Source organism: Rhinolophus hipposideros, assembly GCF_964194185.1.
Source record: "Rhinolophus hipposideros genome assembly, chromosome: 13".
In the NCBI taxonomy this organism is placed as follows: Eukaryota; Metazoa; Chordata; class Mammalia; order Chiroptera; family Rhinolophidae; genus Rhinolophus; species Rhinolophus hipposideros.
In genome coordinates this window covers 75287016-75300446 of record NC_138059.1, presented here as the reverse complement: position 1 = coordinate 75300446, position 13431 = coordinate 75287016, and the positions used below count along the sequence as shown (strand labels likewise).

The following is a 13431-nucleotide window of genomic DNA, read 5'->3' as shown; positions in this document are numbered from 1 at the left end:
TGCAGACCTTGTTCCCCTGGGCCCAGCAGCGTGCATTTTAGTGAGAACCCGAATGAAATGACAAAGGGCACCTTGATCATATTTGTGGATGATGCGCTGGAAGATTCCAGGTTTAGGAATCAAACTATATTGAATGACTGGAACTAGAGATGAAGTCAGAAAAATTAAAAACAGATAAAGGCAGACTACTATATATGGGCCTAAAAACTCCACTCAGTCAACTCTGAGAATAAAGAGAAATAAGGCAAAACAGCGTAGTAAGACAGGATTTTTAGCTGGCAGTTAAATATCAATTCAACAATGACGTGTGACTGCTAATAAGTGACTTTAGTATGTTTATTATACGGGAGGATATATGCCAACGGTGCTGCTGAGACCGAAATAGATTAGTGCCTCGTGCCAGCTACGGGTACCATACTTGAAGATGAATATAGATCATGCTTCTTAAACAGCCACTGAAGGAAGAAGGGATTATTTGGAAGCAGAAAAAAGTCACCAGGAACAGGAAAGTTGCCTCGAAATACATGAAGGGCTGTCCTATGGGGGAGGCATTAGATTTACTCTATACACCATCCCAAGGTTTGAAACAGGACCAATGGGTACAGACTATAGGGAGAGCGATTTTCAAATCGTGTAGGGAGGATTATCTGATAGAACAGTCGGGGACGAGCCACTGCCTGACTGGGCAGTAAGTTTCCCCATCATCAGTGGAAGTTTTGGATCACAAGACACATGTGTATTTAACATCTCTGTTGTAGAGGAATTTGAGGCATATCCCGGGCATAATTGTTCCTTTCAAACCAGAGAGTCATTAATTCTATGGCATCAAATTTTAAATAATTAAGATCAAAATTGGTAACAAGAGCATAAAGGTGGTTAGAATAATTTTCCAGGAAAAGGATGAAAAGTAATAGACAGTGAAGCAAAGGAGTTCTGTGTTTAAAGGAAATCTGCGTTGAGATTGAAAAACAAAAATGATCCAGTGGGGAGGGAGCGAAAACGCGGAGGTAGTTTGGGAATGAGGCGAGGTGGGAGGTGGGACTTTAGAGGAAGCGAACTTCTGACACTAAGGGGATGCTTGTGAGACGGGCCGAACGTGAGCGTTTACGACTCTCCTGTTCTCCCGATGGGTCCTAATTTTCCTTCATGAATTAGAAAATTGAGTATTGGACTGAGGGGGTGGAGAGTGGGCAGCGGATTAACGACAAAGGAGTGAAATGGAAACCAGCTCACTGCTTGGCACGCCCGCTGGACTCCCAGTCTCCTTAGTGTAACGTCCAGCGGTCAGTCTTGCTTCTTGTCTCGTTCCCCTCAGCTCTGCTTCTGTTGTCATCAGGCAAGTGTTTGTCCCTCTGAAGTTCTTCCTTAAAACGCCGAGCTGTAGATCCTAGTCTACTGATCTGAGGATCACGCTAAGTGATCTTTCTAAAATACAAAACACAACCAAAATTGTTTTGGGAATTCAAGTTGGATGCAAAACCAGGTAAACTTTTCTAATCAAACCCGAGTTCTGAGACTGTACATTCTGAAGACTAGCGTGGCAACTAGCACTACGGAAGACAGGTCTGTGAACCTGAAGAGAAATGAGTTTATGCAGTTTTGTCGTGTTTCTGAGAACAGGGTCTGGAATGTCAGCACGCACAGGGGCCTGGAGGGCTGGTTAGGACAGGCTCGGAGACTGACTGAGAAGGGCGGAGGTGGGTGGGGCCATGGTTTGCATTTCTGACAAGCTGCAGTGATATCCCGCGGACTGCACTTGTGGTGGCACTGTCATTGTCCTGAACAACACGCCGCGAAGTGGCCTCCTCAGCATTACCTCGTGCTGCCCAGTGAGCAGAGGCTGTGGCAATGATCAGGTCCCTTCCCAGAGGGACTCCTACTCTGTCATTCCCCGACTACTTCTATGATGGTTGTCACATTCATGTACTACCTGTTTTGTAATGTAGTATTTTGAGTTGTCTTATTTCACTATTATAAAACAAAACTTTATTAGAAACAGAAAATTAGTACCATTTGTTAATATAGGCATCATTTTCAAACGAAATACAACTTAAAAGAAGTATAAAACTCTTGCTGAATATTGTGCCTGAAGCTCTGAGCCTGAACCTGTTCTCTTTTTGTGAAATTCTCCTTTAAATTAGAAGGCTCAAGAAAGAACTGACCAGAACTCCTGCCACACGACCCAGCTGTTCCCTCGCGCTGCGTGCGTGACCTGTAGCGGTTCGCCTGTAGCTAGCCGCAGGGCACGGCGTGTGGGAAGTGGGCTTGCGAGGGCACATCTTTCCCCTCCATCCCACTGAGCCGTTCCTTAGAGACAGAAAGCGTCTGCTGAACATCCAGCCCCGTCCTGTTCTCACTGGTGACACTCAGCACACTGCATCACAGCTGCCCCTAAACATTGCTGCTGTAAAATGCGGTGGTAATGAGTTGGCTCCTGGGACATGTGACAGCTCCCCTGCAGTGGGGTTCATGGCACAGCCACCTTCCCTGGATATCCTCATCAGTACGTTGTCATTGATGCACAAGTCTGCAGAGCTGTGGTGACGGATGAGCCCAGCGCGCCTCCCTTACATTAAATGATGGCAAAAGCCTCTGGTGTGCAGGCACCATAAGCATACAGACCGGCTAGGAAGCCGAGCTCCACGCTCTGATCCCAAAAGGAAATCGCGGGCAGGTTCAGTGTGTCACCGCTGATGCGCCAGCCATGTCACCAAAGTGACAGAAGCCGACTTCAGACCCTCCGGGCTCAAACAAATGCATGTCTTAGAGTATGTACAGAGAAGGGCAAAGCTTCCGAAAGAAAAGATGCTTTTTTCTCAGTTTATTTCCCAAATTAAATCTTTATCCTGACACTTTGAAAAATAATAGGTATAATAATAGATAACTCATATACTTAGTTTCCATTTTCCCTATTTCCATATTTCTCAGAGGCATAGTAATGAGGCACCATAGATTAGTCAAGCTCCAAAATGAAGATTAAAATACTTATTTTTATAATTTTAATAAAATATTTAATTGCCTCAACGCCATTTAGTCATTTTCACCCTTACTCATTTGTTTTTTCTTCATCCTGTGAGTATGGTGCTTCTTGAAAGTTTGTGCTTTCACATTTGTCCTGTATCACACTTCTTGCTGACATGGCTAATAAACATCTTCAGAAAAGGGCTATTATTCCTTGTAAATTTGCATTTAGTGACATAACCAGAAAAAAGAGCTCACATTATATTTGTATTTTTTGGGCTAAACTTTGTGTGAACAAGTTAAGAAAACAAAAAAGCAGCCCTGATAATTGTATATATAGCAGTTAAAAAGAATGAACTAGTGTGTAGCGATGTGGACATGATGTCCTATTCAGTGCAAAAAGCGGCTACAGTATGAGTGTTACAATGACAGTACTACTAAGAAAAGGCCCTCTCCCACATGAGCAGGGAGAAGGGGACAAAAGGATACACTCCACGCTGTCTACTTTGCTTACCGAGGTTGCTGGTTGAGGTTAGAAACACACTTTGAAAGATTAATATTTTTCTTTATGTTCTTTGCACTATTTTATCTTGAAGCAATTTTTAAAAAATGAATAACATTTTAAAAATGTAATCTAGATAACAGGGTTTAATGACCCACCCTCTGGAGAAGATGTGAACCTGGGCTGTAACAGGGTAGTAGGAATGCTGTACTGTCTCTGATTTAAGGTTTTGATTCGTACAGGGTACGAATCAAAAGCCAAACTGCATCTTAGACAAGTAATAAATAATCCACAAAGAAAGTGAACATGAAAATGGCTTCCAGGAGAGATGTACCGTGTTTCCCTGAAAATAAGACCTAGCTGGACCATCAGCTCTAATGCGTCTTTTGGAGCAAAAATTAATATGAGAACCGGTCTTATTTTAATATAAGACCGGGTCTTAATATGATATAATATAATGATAATTATAATATATTAATATAACATAATACTGGGTCTTATATTAATTTTGCTCCAAAAGACGCATTAGAGCTGATGGTCTGGCTAGGTCTTATTTTCTGGGAAACACGGTATGACACCTAAAGGCATTGCCATGTACAAGCAGCACATAATTATTACATTTAAAAAAAATAGTTTCAATTAACCTAAGAGACAAAAAATTGAACTATGAAGCAAAACACAAACTTTGTTCTATATTAATTTAAAAATATACGGTAATGCCATGGAGGGAGGCTAATATTTATCTGAAAAAGAACCTTCATTAAAACCTTTAATACTCACATGGATTTTATAAAAAGTGATCAGGCACCAGAAATATAAAATACCTTTTAATAAACTGTTCTTCTTGAAAAAGGGTCACTATAGGCTTTTATTTTGAAATAGGGACAGCGGTTGAGAAAGCGTCAGCATTTCCGGGTAGGGCTGAAGACCCAGCTGCTTGTTGTCTTTCAGCTTGTGTACTATGACTCTGGCGAACTCTTCGCCCTGGATGTCACTGATGTCCAGTAACTGTCTGACCTTGGCGGTCCTCGTGGGCTTGGTGCTGACGAGTTCATAGTCCTCCTTCATGATCAGGTCCCTGGACAGAAGGGCGTCGAGGGACTGGTTCAGGCAGGCTTCTGTCATCTGGGCGACAACGTCCTCCCTTCTGCTCTGGATCCACTGCTGGGCCGCGCCAGGCTGTGAGCGCTCTGTAGAGAGCAGGGCTGGCAGTGAAAAGCGGGGAGGGGTCAGGAAGCGGCAAGGAGTCAAACTGCATGCAGATTTTGCTATAGTCGTGCTGGCACGGAAAACCAGTATTTTGGGGGGGATGCTGTTAATGTTCAGGAAACATTCAGGTATTTGGGCTATCTCTGCCCTTCCCCTCCGATTTATATGCTGTCGATCGTGGGGGCGAAACTTCTTCATTTTCAGGTGTTTTTTTTTAAAACAAAAGATACCTGCGTATTTGTTAAATCAGAACAGGTTCACCTGTAGTAACCTATTAGGTTACTATTAGGTTACCTCCTCGTAGGCCTCCTCCCTAGAGATGGTCACGGAATACCGACTTAGGAAGGTGTGAATTTACCAGGGTGAGGACATGAAGACGAACACAACTGACTGAAGGGCAAGACTGCTGAGCTCAGAGCTGTGAGCTGAGCGGCCTCACGGAGAAAGCGTCTCACAGCGGGTGTTTACCTGGATGTGCCTCGGCTGACAGTGGACTTACGACCGCTAAAGAGTGCAGGGCCGTCCTCTGCTCACAGGATGGCGGCCTCTGAGCCGCAGACACGCCGCTGTCCCAGCTGTGATTCGCCGGACAGTGGTGCAGCGTGGACAGGTCCTGGGTTTTCCCTGGGAAGCGACATCTCCATTGGGGCACAGTATTCCTAGCTGCTCCTGTTAGCTAAAATACCCACGTCCGGTCATAGCGAGGCTAGCTGTCGGGGTCTATTGTTTCACTGCTAGTAAAACTGCTTCATAAACCAAATTCCCAAGTAAATATTTTTTGGAACAAACAAGGGATTACACTGAATCTTTTTACAGTCCTTCTGTCTGTGCCAGTGATGGAATTGTACTTCTTCACAGAGTCCCCTGTGGCTTCTTCTGTGTCGTCTTCGTCCTTATGCGCTTTACACGGCTCCTCTAAATCCATACGTGACGTGTGTTTTTCTTCACTCTCCTCTGGCTGTCCTACTCACTCAGCCTCAGGGCCTCAACTGGCACCTCTCTCCCCACATCCATAAAGACCTTTCCGGATTTCATGGCACCCCTCAGTCCCACGTTTTAAACAGTCCACTGGACATCACCCTCTATGCGCTGCTAAGCACCTCATTTAAAAACATAAACCTTAATTATCCATCTTGACTCTAAAACCTGTTCCAACTGCCGTCTCTGTTACTAGCACCAGTGTTCTCCCAGTCACCGGGCTTCACTTCTGCCGCCTTACTTCCTCTTGCCCCTCTTGCAAGTGGACAGTGACCAGTCCTACCCGTGTGTCCCCCATGACAGCCCCGCACCTCCCCCGCTTACCCTGGGACCAGCCTCCTACTCTCTCTGCTGTACTGCAGTCTCCCAGTGGGTCTCCCTACCTCATCTCCTTTTCAGTCCCAAAGAGCCTACTATCTCAGCCAGGATGAACCTGCCTAAAGCCCAACATTTCATCACATCACACCTTGCTCGGAAATTTCAGTAGTCACTCCCTGTCCAGGGGAAAGCCCAAACAGCTTCTCCTCAGGTGGGAACTCAGGATGCTCGAGCCCATTCATGCTTTTCACCCGCTAATCCCAACTACTTACTGTTCTGTGTGTTCTTGCTTCTGTGCTTCTAGGTTGTCCCTTTGCCTGCAGGGCCCATCCTTTATAGCTACAAGCCCAGCCTTCGGCCAGCCATACTACACTTCTTCATGGTGACAACATGGCGTGACATGAAAATACTTATCAAAGGACCTGGCTCTGAGTCTTGGATTTGCCAGCTACTAACTATGTGATCCACAAGTCTTGGTCTTAAAAATGCGTCAGATGAGGAATTATCTCCCTCACGATGTTGCTGTGAGCGTTCTTTGGAAGAAATGCTGTCTTCCACTGTAGCCTACAGCTGGGTCCGTCTCTCTTCAACCCCTTAGTTTCTGTCTCCCAGTGTTTACTGAGACATGTTTCTCCTCTTTCTTACCAGAAGTTTCACATCTTTCTATAAAATCTAACATAATGCCTTTAATACTTAAATATATTTGAACTTCTGCTACTATTTTCACATCTTTAGACTCTGTCCCTTTGTAAAAATGAGCCATGAATGCAAATGTTCCATACAAAGCATGGCTGTTTGCCAAGAATATCACCTTGAAAGAAAATGGAAAACTTGACTGAAAAATGTACACACCAGGTAACAAGCCATTGTCCTGAGGAGCCGATGGGGACTGAGCGGTTCCGGGAGAACCGCTCTGTTTATGGAGCTGAGAGGATCCACACGATTCCTAAGGTAAACAGGATAAATGATTTAGCCTAAGAAAAGTCGTTTTAGAAGTCATACAGCTCTAATTGCTCAATAGTTCTTGCTTTGGGCTTATTAACAATCAAAACTACAGATTGTAAGTAGTTTTATTAACAATCAAAACTACTTACAAAACTAAAGAAATACACATATCAAATAAACAAAAATTAACTTGATTTTTTTATCAACTCAGACTGAGGGGGCATGATGCAATAGTGAAATATATGAGAAGTTGTTATTTTTCCAGTGTGTGCGATATGATCTGCGAGGCTTTGTCCAGTTAATTAGAAATCAGAAATCTGAAACTCTGGCTACCTACTGATTTTGAGCAAACACTTGTTCTCTGTGCCTCAGGCTCCCTCCACCTGGTCCAGGAGAGGTGATGGGGAGTGTAGCAGCCCTCTCCTAGCTATGTCATGGTGTCACTGACTCAGCATCAATGAGGCATGTCTCCCCTCTGGCTGTCAGGTTCTCTCCCTGTGACATCTGAGGGATCTGTCTAAAACGGGCATGTTGGGCTCAGAGACCCAGTGAGACAATGTGTGTTAAGGTGATTCAAGACGCAGTCCTGTCTCTAAGGTTCAATTTGAAGGAATTTCCTGAATCTATAAAGTGAACACTAACATTCTTAAAATAAATGACTAACATGAAATAAGCCTAAAAGAATGCTACTAACAAAATTGTTCTTTGTAGATAGCCATACAAATGGCATGTTGCTTGTATTAATGATTGTGATAAGAAAGGCAGGTAGGTGGTACAGCTATTACATTTGCATTTGGACAGGAAGCCATAGGATAGTGGCACAACTGTAGTCAATGATGTGCCTCGTGCCACCCTGGAACCCTGGTCATCACACTAGACTGTGGCACGGAGAAGTCAGCGCCACTGAGGAAGCCAGGGCTGTGCTCTGAAGGCTGAACAGGGAGCTGAGACCTGGAGAGCTGGGTCTCCGGTTGGAGGTGGCCATGGGCTACGGATCAGACCCCAGAACCTCCCGGCTTTAGTTTCCCATCTATAAAAGGAGGAGTTAGACTACATGACTTTTCATATTCTTTGCACATTTCAGTTTATCAACATTTTTTTTTTTTTTACCTCCTGTGGACCATGGCTTAGAGCTATGTTCAGAGGTAACTCCGTTTCCTTCTTGTCACAGAAGTGACTAGTAATCGAAGCGCTCTGTAACTGGAATGAATACATATATGTACTTTAATCGCAGTGATTAGGAAATTAATGAGAGAAAAAGACTCAAATAAAACAACTCACCCTAAATGGTGATCTTTGCTTTCAGAAATTTCTTTATCAAAAATCTTATTAAATCTATAGTCTTCTCTTGGCCCTACTGTTAGCTAGTTGTGTACGGTGTTATGTAACTAACCTCCCTATACCTCAGTTATTCCACCTGTAAAATGGACGATATTCTTGCCCTACAAGTTTCACAGAATTGATTTAAGGACTTTTTTTTAAAAATAATAACTACAATTCTTAAGTGAAAACAATACAGCAACTTAAAAGCACTGAATGATACTATTAAATGATACTCAAATTATTTGAAAATATATACTTTATTTAAAAAGCCACAATTTCTTCTAAAAATTAAGTTTTAAATATAAATCTCAGTATTTAAGTTGTTTGGGGACAAAAAGGAACTGGAAGGTTCTCTTCTACTTTATAACCAAGAAAACAGACCCTTCTATCCACCTTTACTTGGAAGAAGAGAAAGTTATGAGGAAAGGGAACTGAAAAGATACTTCAAAAAGAAATGTTATCAGAAGTTTGATCTCCTAAAAAGTGGAGAAATTGGATATATATTCTGGAAAAGATTGTACCTACTCAGCAGTGGGGGAGTCCAAGAAAAGTTGTCAAAAGAATGAACACAGTTCCTCTTTAGTTCCTTAAAAAACTCAGGCACTGGTATTGCCACCATCAATTTTTAGTTTGGTTATGGTAGTTGTTTCCTTTATGCAAATCCCTTCTAAACCAAAGGTTATGTCAACCTACCCAGCAAACTGTAGGTGGCCAGCAGCAGTGTCACTGTGTCACACGTGACCTGCACAGTAAGTCGGCTGACAACCAAAGAGTCTGGCTAATAACCAGCAATTTTACTGTCCCATTTCCAATGCAGTACCATCCAGTGAAACCCAGCCAGCTCTGAACAGCTCTGTCCCTGAAGGACTGGAGCTGCTTTACCACAGCCTTTGAGAACGTGAAGAAGTCCCTTTCGTTGTCTGCACAAGAGCCAGGGGGGCAAACGAGACAAGTGCTCTCGGTAACTAATCCGTCAGCTGCTACTAGGGCTGGGCAACCTCAAGTGAGTGGGACAACAAGAACACAAGCAGTTGAAAAAGACACAATTTGGCTTTAACTAGTAATAAAAATTCTACAGCTTACCTAAGTCTCAGGAAAGCCCAAGAACACTGGATAGAGAGAAGAGCAAGAAACCAGGTATCTATTACTCTGTATATTAAAACTTGAAGGAAATAAATGTAGACAAAAACAAGCCCCCTACTTTATTTAGGGCATTCACTGTACCCACTGGCATTCATCACACATACTAAATTTAAATTTATATAAGAGTTCTGGAAATGTCTTGGAAATTTGGAGGTGGCCATTTGAATGAAATGGAGAAGCTATTCCGATGACAGATAGGATTCACAGTCTTTGGTAAACTCTCCCACCTAGTACTACAGCCCATAGTTCTGAAAAGTGCACAGATAAAAACTACAAACTACACTAAAAATCTCCATGACTAATACGTAATTGTTTAAAGTCCAATTCCAAGCGCATCATTTAGCAATTTACCTTTGTTTTCTTTAGTTGCATAACAGCTTCAAGAAAAGTTATCTCTTCAAATGTTCTCAGAACTGGCTCAAGTTCTATTAAGCATTCTAAAGAAAGAAAAAAACAATTTGAGTTCAGAATGCTTCTAATCATTAACTTGAATAATATAAATGCTAATATTTAACTGATAAGGCCCTAAGCGAATTTTCCCCTAAACTGATGACATTCAACTGTCTTAATTAGAGGCATAATGATATATGCTGATGGTCACCAAAGGGGAAAGGGGTAAAAAATGGGGGGAAAATGAAAGACATACACAATGGAGCAGAAACAGAATTGAGTCCACAAATAAACCCTCACAATTATGATCAACTGCTTTTTGACAACGTTTCTAAGGCAATGCTACAGGGAAAGGTAGTCATTTCAAAAAATGGTACTAGGACTGGTGCAGATCCATGTGGAAACAGATCAATTTAGACTCCCAACCTCACCCATACATAGAGTTCACCTGAAATGGGTCATGCACTTCTGTGGAAATGTAAGAGAACATCTTCCTGACCTGGGTGAGGCAAAGAACTCTTAGATACGACATCAACGACAGGATCCATAAAATAATTGGTCATTGAACTTCAAGAAATTGACAACTTTTGCACTTCAAAAGACACTATTAAGAAAAATGAAAAGAGAAGCCACAGACCGAGAGAACAATTTTGCTTATCGTGTCTACTAAAGGACTTATATCTTGACTATATAAAGAACTCTGACAACTTAATAATAAGACAAATAACCCAATTTAAAAATGGTCAAAAGATTGAACTTCAGCAAAGGAGATACACAAATGAATAAAAAGCACATGAAAAAATGTTTAACATTAATCATCAAGAAGGGCAAATTAAAGGATAATGAGTTATCACACCATACATAATTAAAAAGACAGACAATAGCAAGAATTGACAGTGATGCCAAGAAACTGAAAATCTCCTCACTGCTAGTGGAAATGCAACAGGATGCAGCCACTTGGGAAAACAGTTTGGTGGTTTTTTAAAAATGAAAGATAAGTTTACCGTGCAGGGCAATGAAATCTCTGCTCACTCACACAGAGACTTGCATCTGAATAGTCACGTCAGCACTGTTCTTAATAGCCAGCAAGTAGAAACAGTCACAGTTACTGCTCTTACAATGACAAGTGAACTTGCAGACATAAACGTGTCACTGATACACAAGGCACATGAGGCCACGTGGGGAGACAGTGCAGACAGCAAGGAGTTGAGGGCCCACGTCAGAGCTCTGAGATGTTCACACAGGAAGAAACAGCGGAGGAGGAGAAACGGGGAGTCAGACACGACGGAGTCTCCTGGGCCTGGGAAGCCACAGAGGGAAGGTTGCAAGGAGGGACTGGTCAGTCACGTTTCGTCTGCCAGGAAGCAAAGCAGGCTGGATTTTCACCGGTAACCCCAACAATTGTGGTTTTAGTGGAGATATGCAAACAGAATATGTTAACAGAGCATGTTAACAAGACAAGTGTGGACGAGTCCTACAAGGTGCTGAGCTCTGAATGGGAGCAGAAAAAAGGTGGTAGCTGAAGAATGCTGAGGGCAAGATTTTATATTAAATTATGTAAAGACAGGAGACAATGCAAAAGACTGGAGGGAGTGGAAGGAACGGTGCTGGCGATGGAAAGGGGACGGTCTCCAGAGCACAGTGACCACAGTGACAGGGTCTCCATTTTCCTCTGTGCGTGGACATTTCCACCCCCACCCCCACCCCGACGAGTGCCGCTAAGTATCCAGATCTGGCGGCGGGACCAGGAGGGAGCCCCTCTTGTGGTCTGTGTTTCCCCCACGTAGTGTGACCACAGATGAGCACCTCAGAGGAAAGCTGGATCAGGGGTGTAGGAGCTTTAAGAAGGGAGGATAAGGTACAATACATACCACCCATCTTCCCTTCCTAAGTTCAGAATCTAGTAAGAAAAGGCATAGAATAAAGATGGATGTTGACCAAGATGTCTCTATTACTGAAAAGCTGGCTGGAGAACGTTCCTTTCGCTCTGGAGCCATTGGGCATGGCCAGACGTCACCCTGCAGCTGGCAGCTTCACTCACTCAGCCACAGGCCTCACCTGCTTGCGCGTGGGCGGGGGGGGGGGGGCAAGGAGTGTGCACTGCCTGCCTGACTTCTGAAAGAAGAGGAATGGGGGGTCCAGGTCAGCATGCTCAGCGCTTCTCCCAAAGGGCCAGTGAGCCACGGCTGAGGAGGGGTGACAGGCAGACAGAGGCAGGCGGAGCCCCGCCCCCCCACTTTCCATCCTGGGGACCGGAATGGAATGTCACCTTCACTTTGGAGACATACAGCACAGGACTGTGTCTCAGACAGCATGTCTCAAGCTTTGAGGTCTCAGGACTCTTCCAAGTTGCTGAGGACCCCAAAGAGCTTTTGTGTATGTGGGTCACATCTGATATTTACTATGTTAGAAATTAAAACAGAAGATTATAAGAGTATCTCGCAACACGCTGCATTACCTATTAGAGCAATGATTACATCACGCTTCATTTAACCTCTAGAAAATCTACTATGTACTCTTGACAGGATGAGTAAGATGGGAAGATAGTCTCTTCCTATTTATTATTTTGGAAAGTTTTCATTCTGTGGACCCCTTATCTGAGTCTCAGGAACCAAGCCCCCAGGGGTAACCTTAAGAACAGCAGGTCTAGCAGAATGGAATACAGCTCTATTTGAGAGCATAACAGGATTGTGAAGCAGTGTTTGGTGCCCAGCTCTAGCCATTCATTTAAAGAGAAACCAGTGACTCCACTTCTGGTCCAGATGGAACAGAGACCGATTTACCCTCCTGCCTGAAACAACCAAAGAAGCCAGACAACACATATGCAACGGTGGTTTTCAAGTCAGCGGATCTGAGCAACAAAGGACAGTGATGTGATGTGCGACGAGAAACAAGGAGATGCCTTCCGATCCCCCATCTCGAGGACTCACCGCCCTGACTGCAGCTGCAGCACAGAGGGGGCGAGGTGGATGGTGCCTGGCGACCAGAGCAGACAGAGCGCCCGAAGGGAGCTGGGCGCACTCAGAGCTGCAGCCCTGTCCTGCAGGAGGAGGCAGGGAGCCAGAAGCCCACAGACAAACCAGGACGTGCAGAGTGGCATGGTCTGCAAGGGAGCTCAGATTTTTAGGAAATGGAGCAAATTACTGTTTGGAAGTGGCACTGGTGACAAAGGAGATATATGCCCTCCCACTTGGCTCTGGGAAATAAGAGAAAACGTGAACCCATTAGTTTAGCAACTTTGAGCTTTTTAATCTAATGCTGATGAGCACTGGATGCAAGTTTAAAGGGAAATGTATTTCATTGTTTAGTTGGAATGAAGATTCCCAGTCTGTGGCTTGCTTTTATTTTTCTTAACAGATGTTTTGAAATACAAAACTTTCAATTTTTGTGAAGACCAATATTCAGTTTTTTTATGGATCTTGCTTTCGATACCCTGGAACTCTGCCTAACCCAAGGTCATGAAGACTTTCTCCTGCCTATGATTGCTGATTCATTCTACCTCTGAAACGCCTCTTCATTCTGTCTAACGCTTCTATCTCCAGGATCACCACCTTCATTAGAAAACTCTGCAGGTGCCCACTGGCTGGTCTCTGCTTCCGCCCCACACAGCACAAGCGTGACGCCTCCCAGGCCTGCAGTAGGCCAGGCCACTCCCCTGCACA

At 43.8% G+C, this 13431-nt stretch overlaps 1 protein-coding gene across 4 annotated transcripts in view; it reads right to left on the bottom strand.

Annotated features, from left to right (window-relative positions):
- Window positions 1–309: 309 nt before the first annotated feature.
- The window catches only part of RIPK2 (receptor interacting serine/threonine kinase 2), a 30535-nt gene continuing 17413 nt past the window's right edge, over window positions 310–13431 (bottom strand). Inside the window, exons 7-12 of one of the 4 annotated variants that reach the window (XM_081070773.1) lie at window positions 9731–9816; window positions 8024–8113; window positions 6821–6914; window positions 5141–5296; window positions 4288–4668; window positions 310–1425 (exon numbers count right to left, since the gene is read on the bottom strand). In XM_081070773.1, coding sequence (XP_080926899.1) covers window positions 4322–4668; window positions 5141–5296; window positions 6821–6914; window positions 8024–8113; window positions 9731–9816 — 773 coding nt within the window. In that variant the 3' untranslated portion in view covers window positions 310–1425; window positions 4288–4321. Of the gene's footprint in view, window positions 1426–4183; window positions 4669–5140; window positions 5297–6820; window positions 6915–8023; window positions 8114–9730; window positions 9817–13431 lie in introns of those variants that run through there. The other 3 variants (XM_081070774.1, XM_081070776.1, XM_081070775.1) reach the window with 3 other exon arrangements.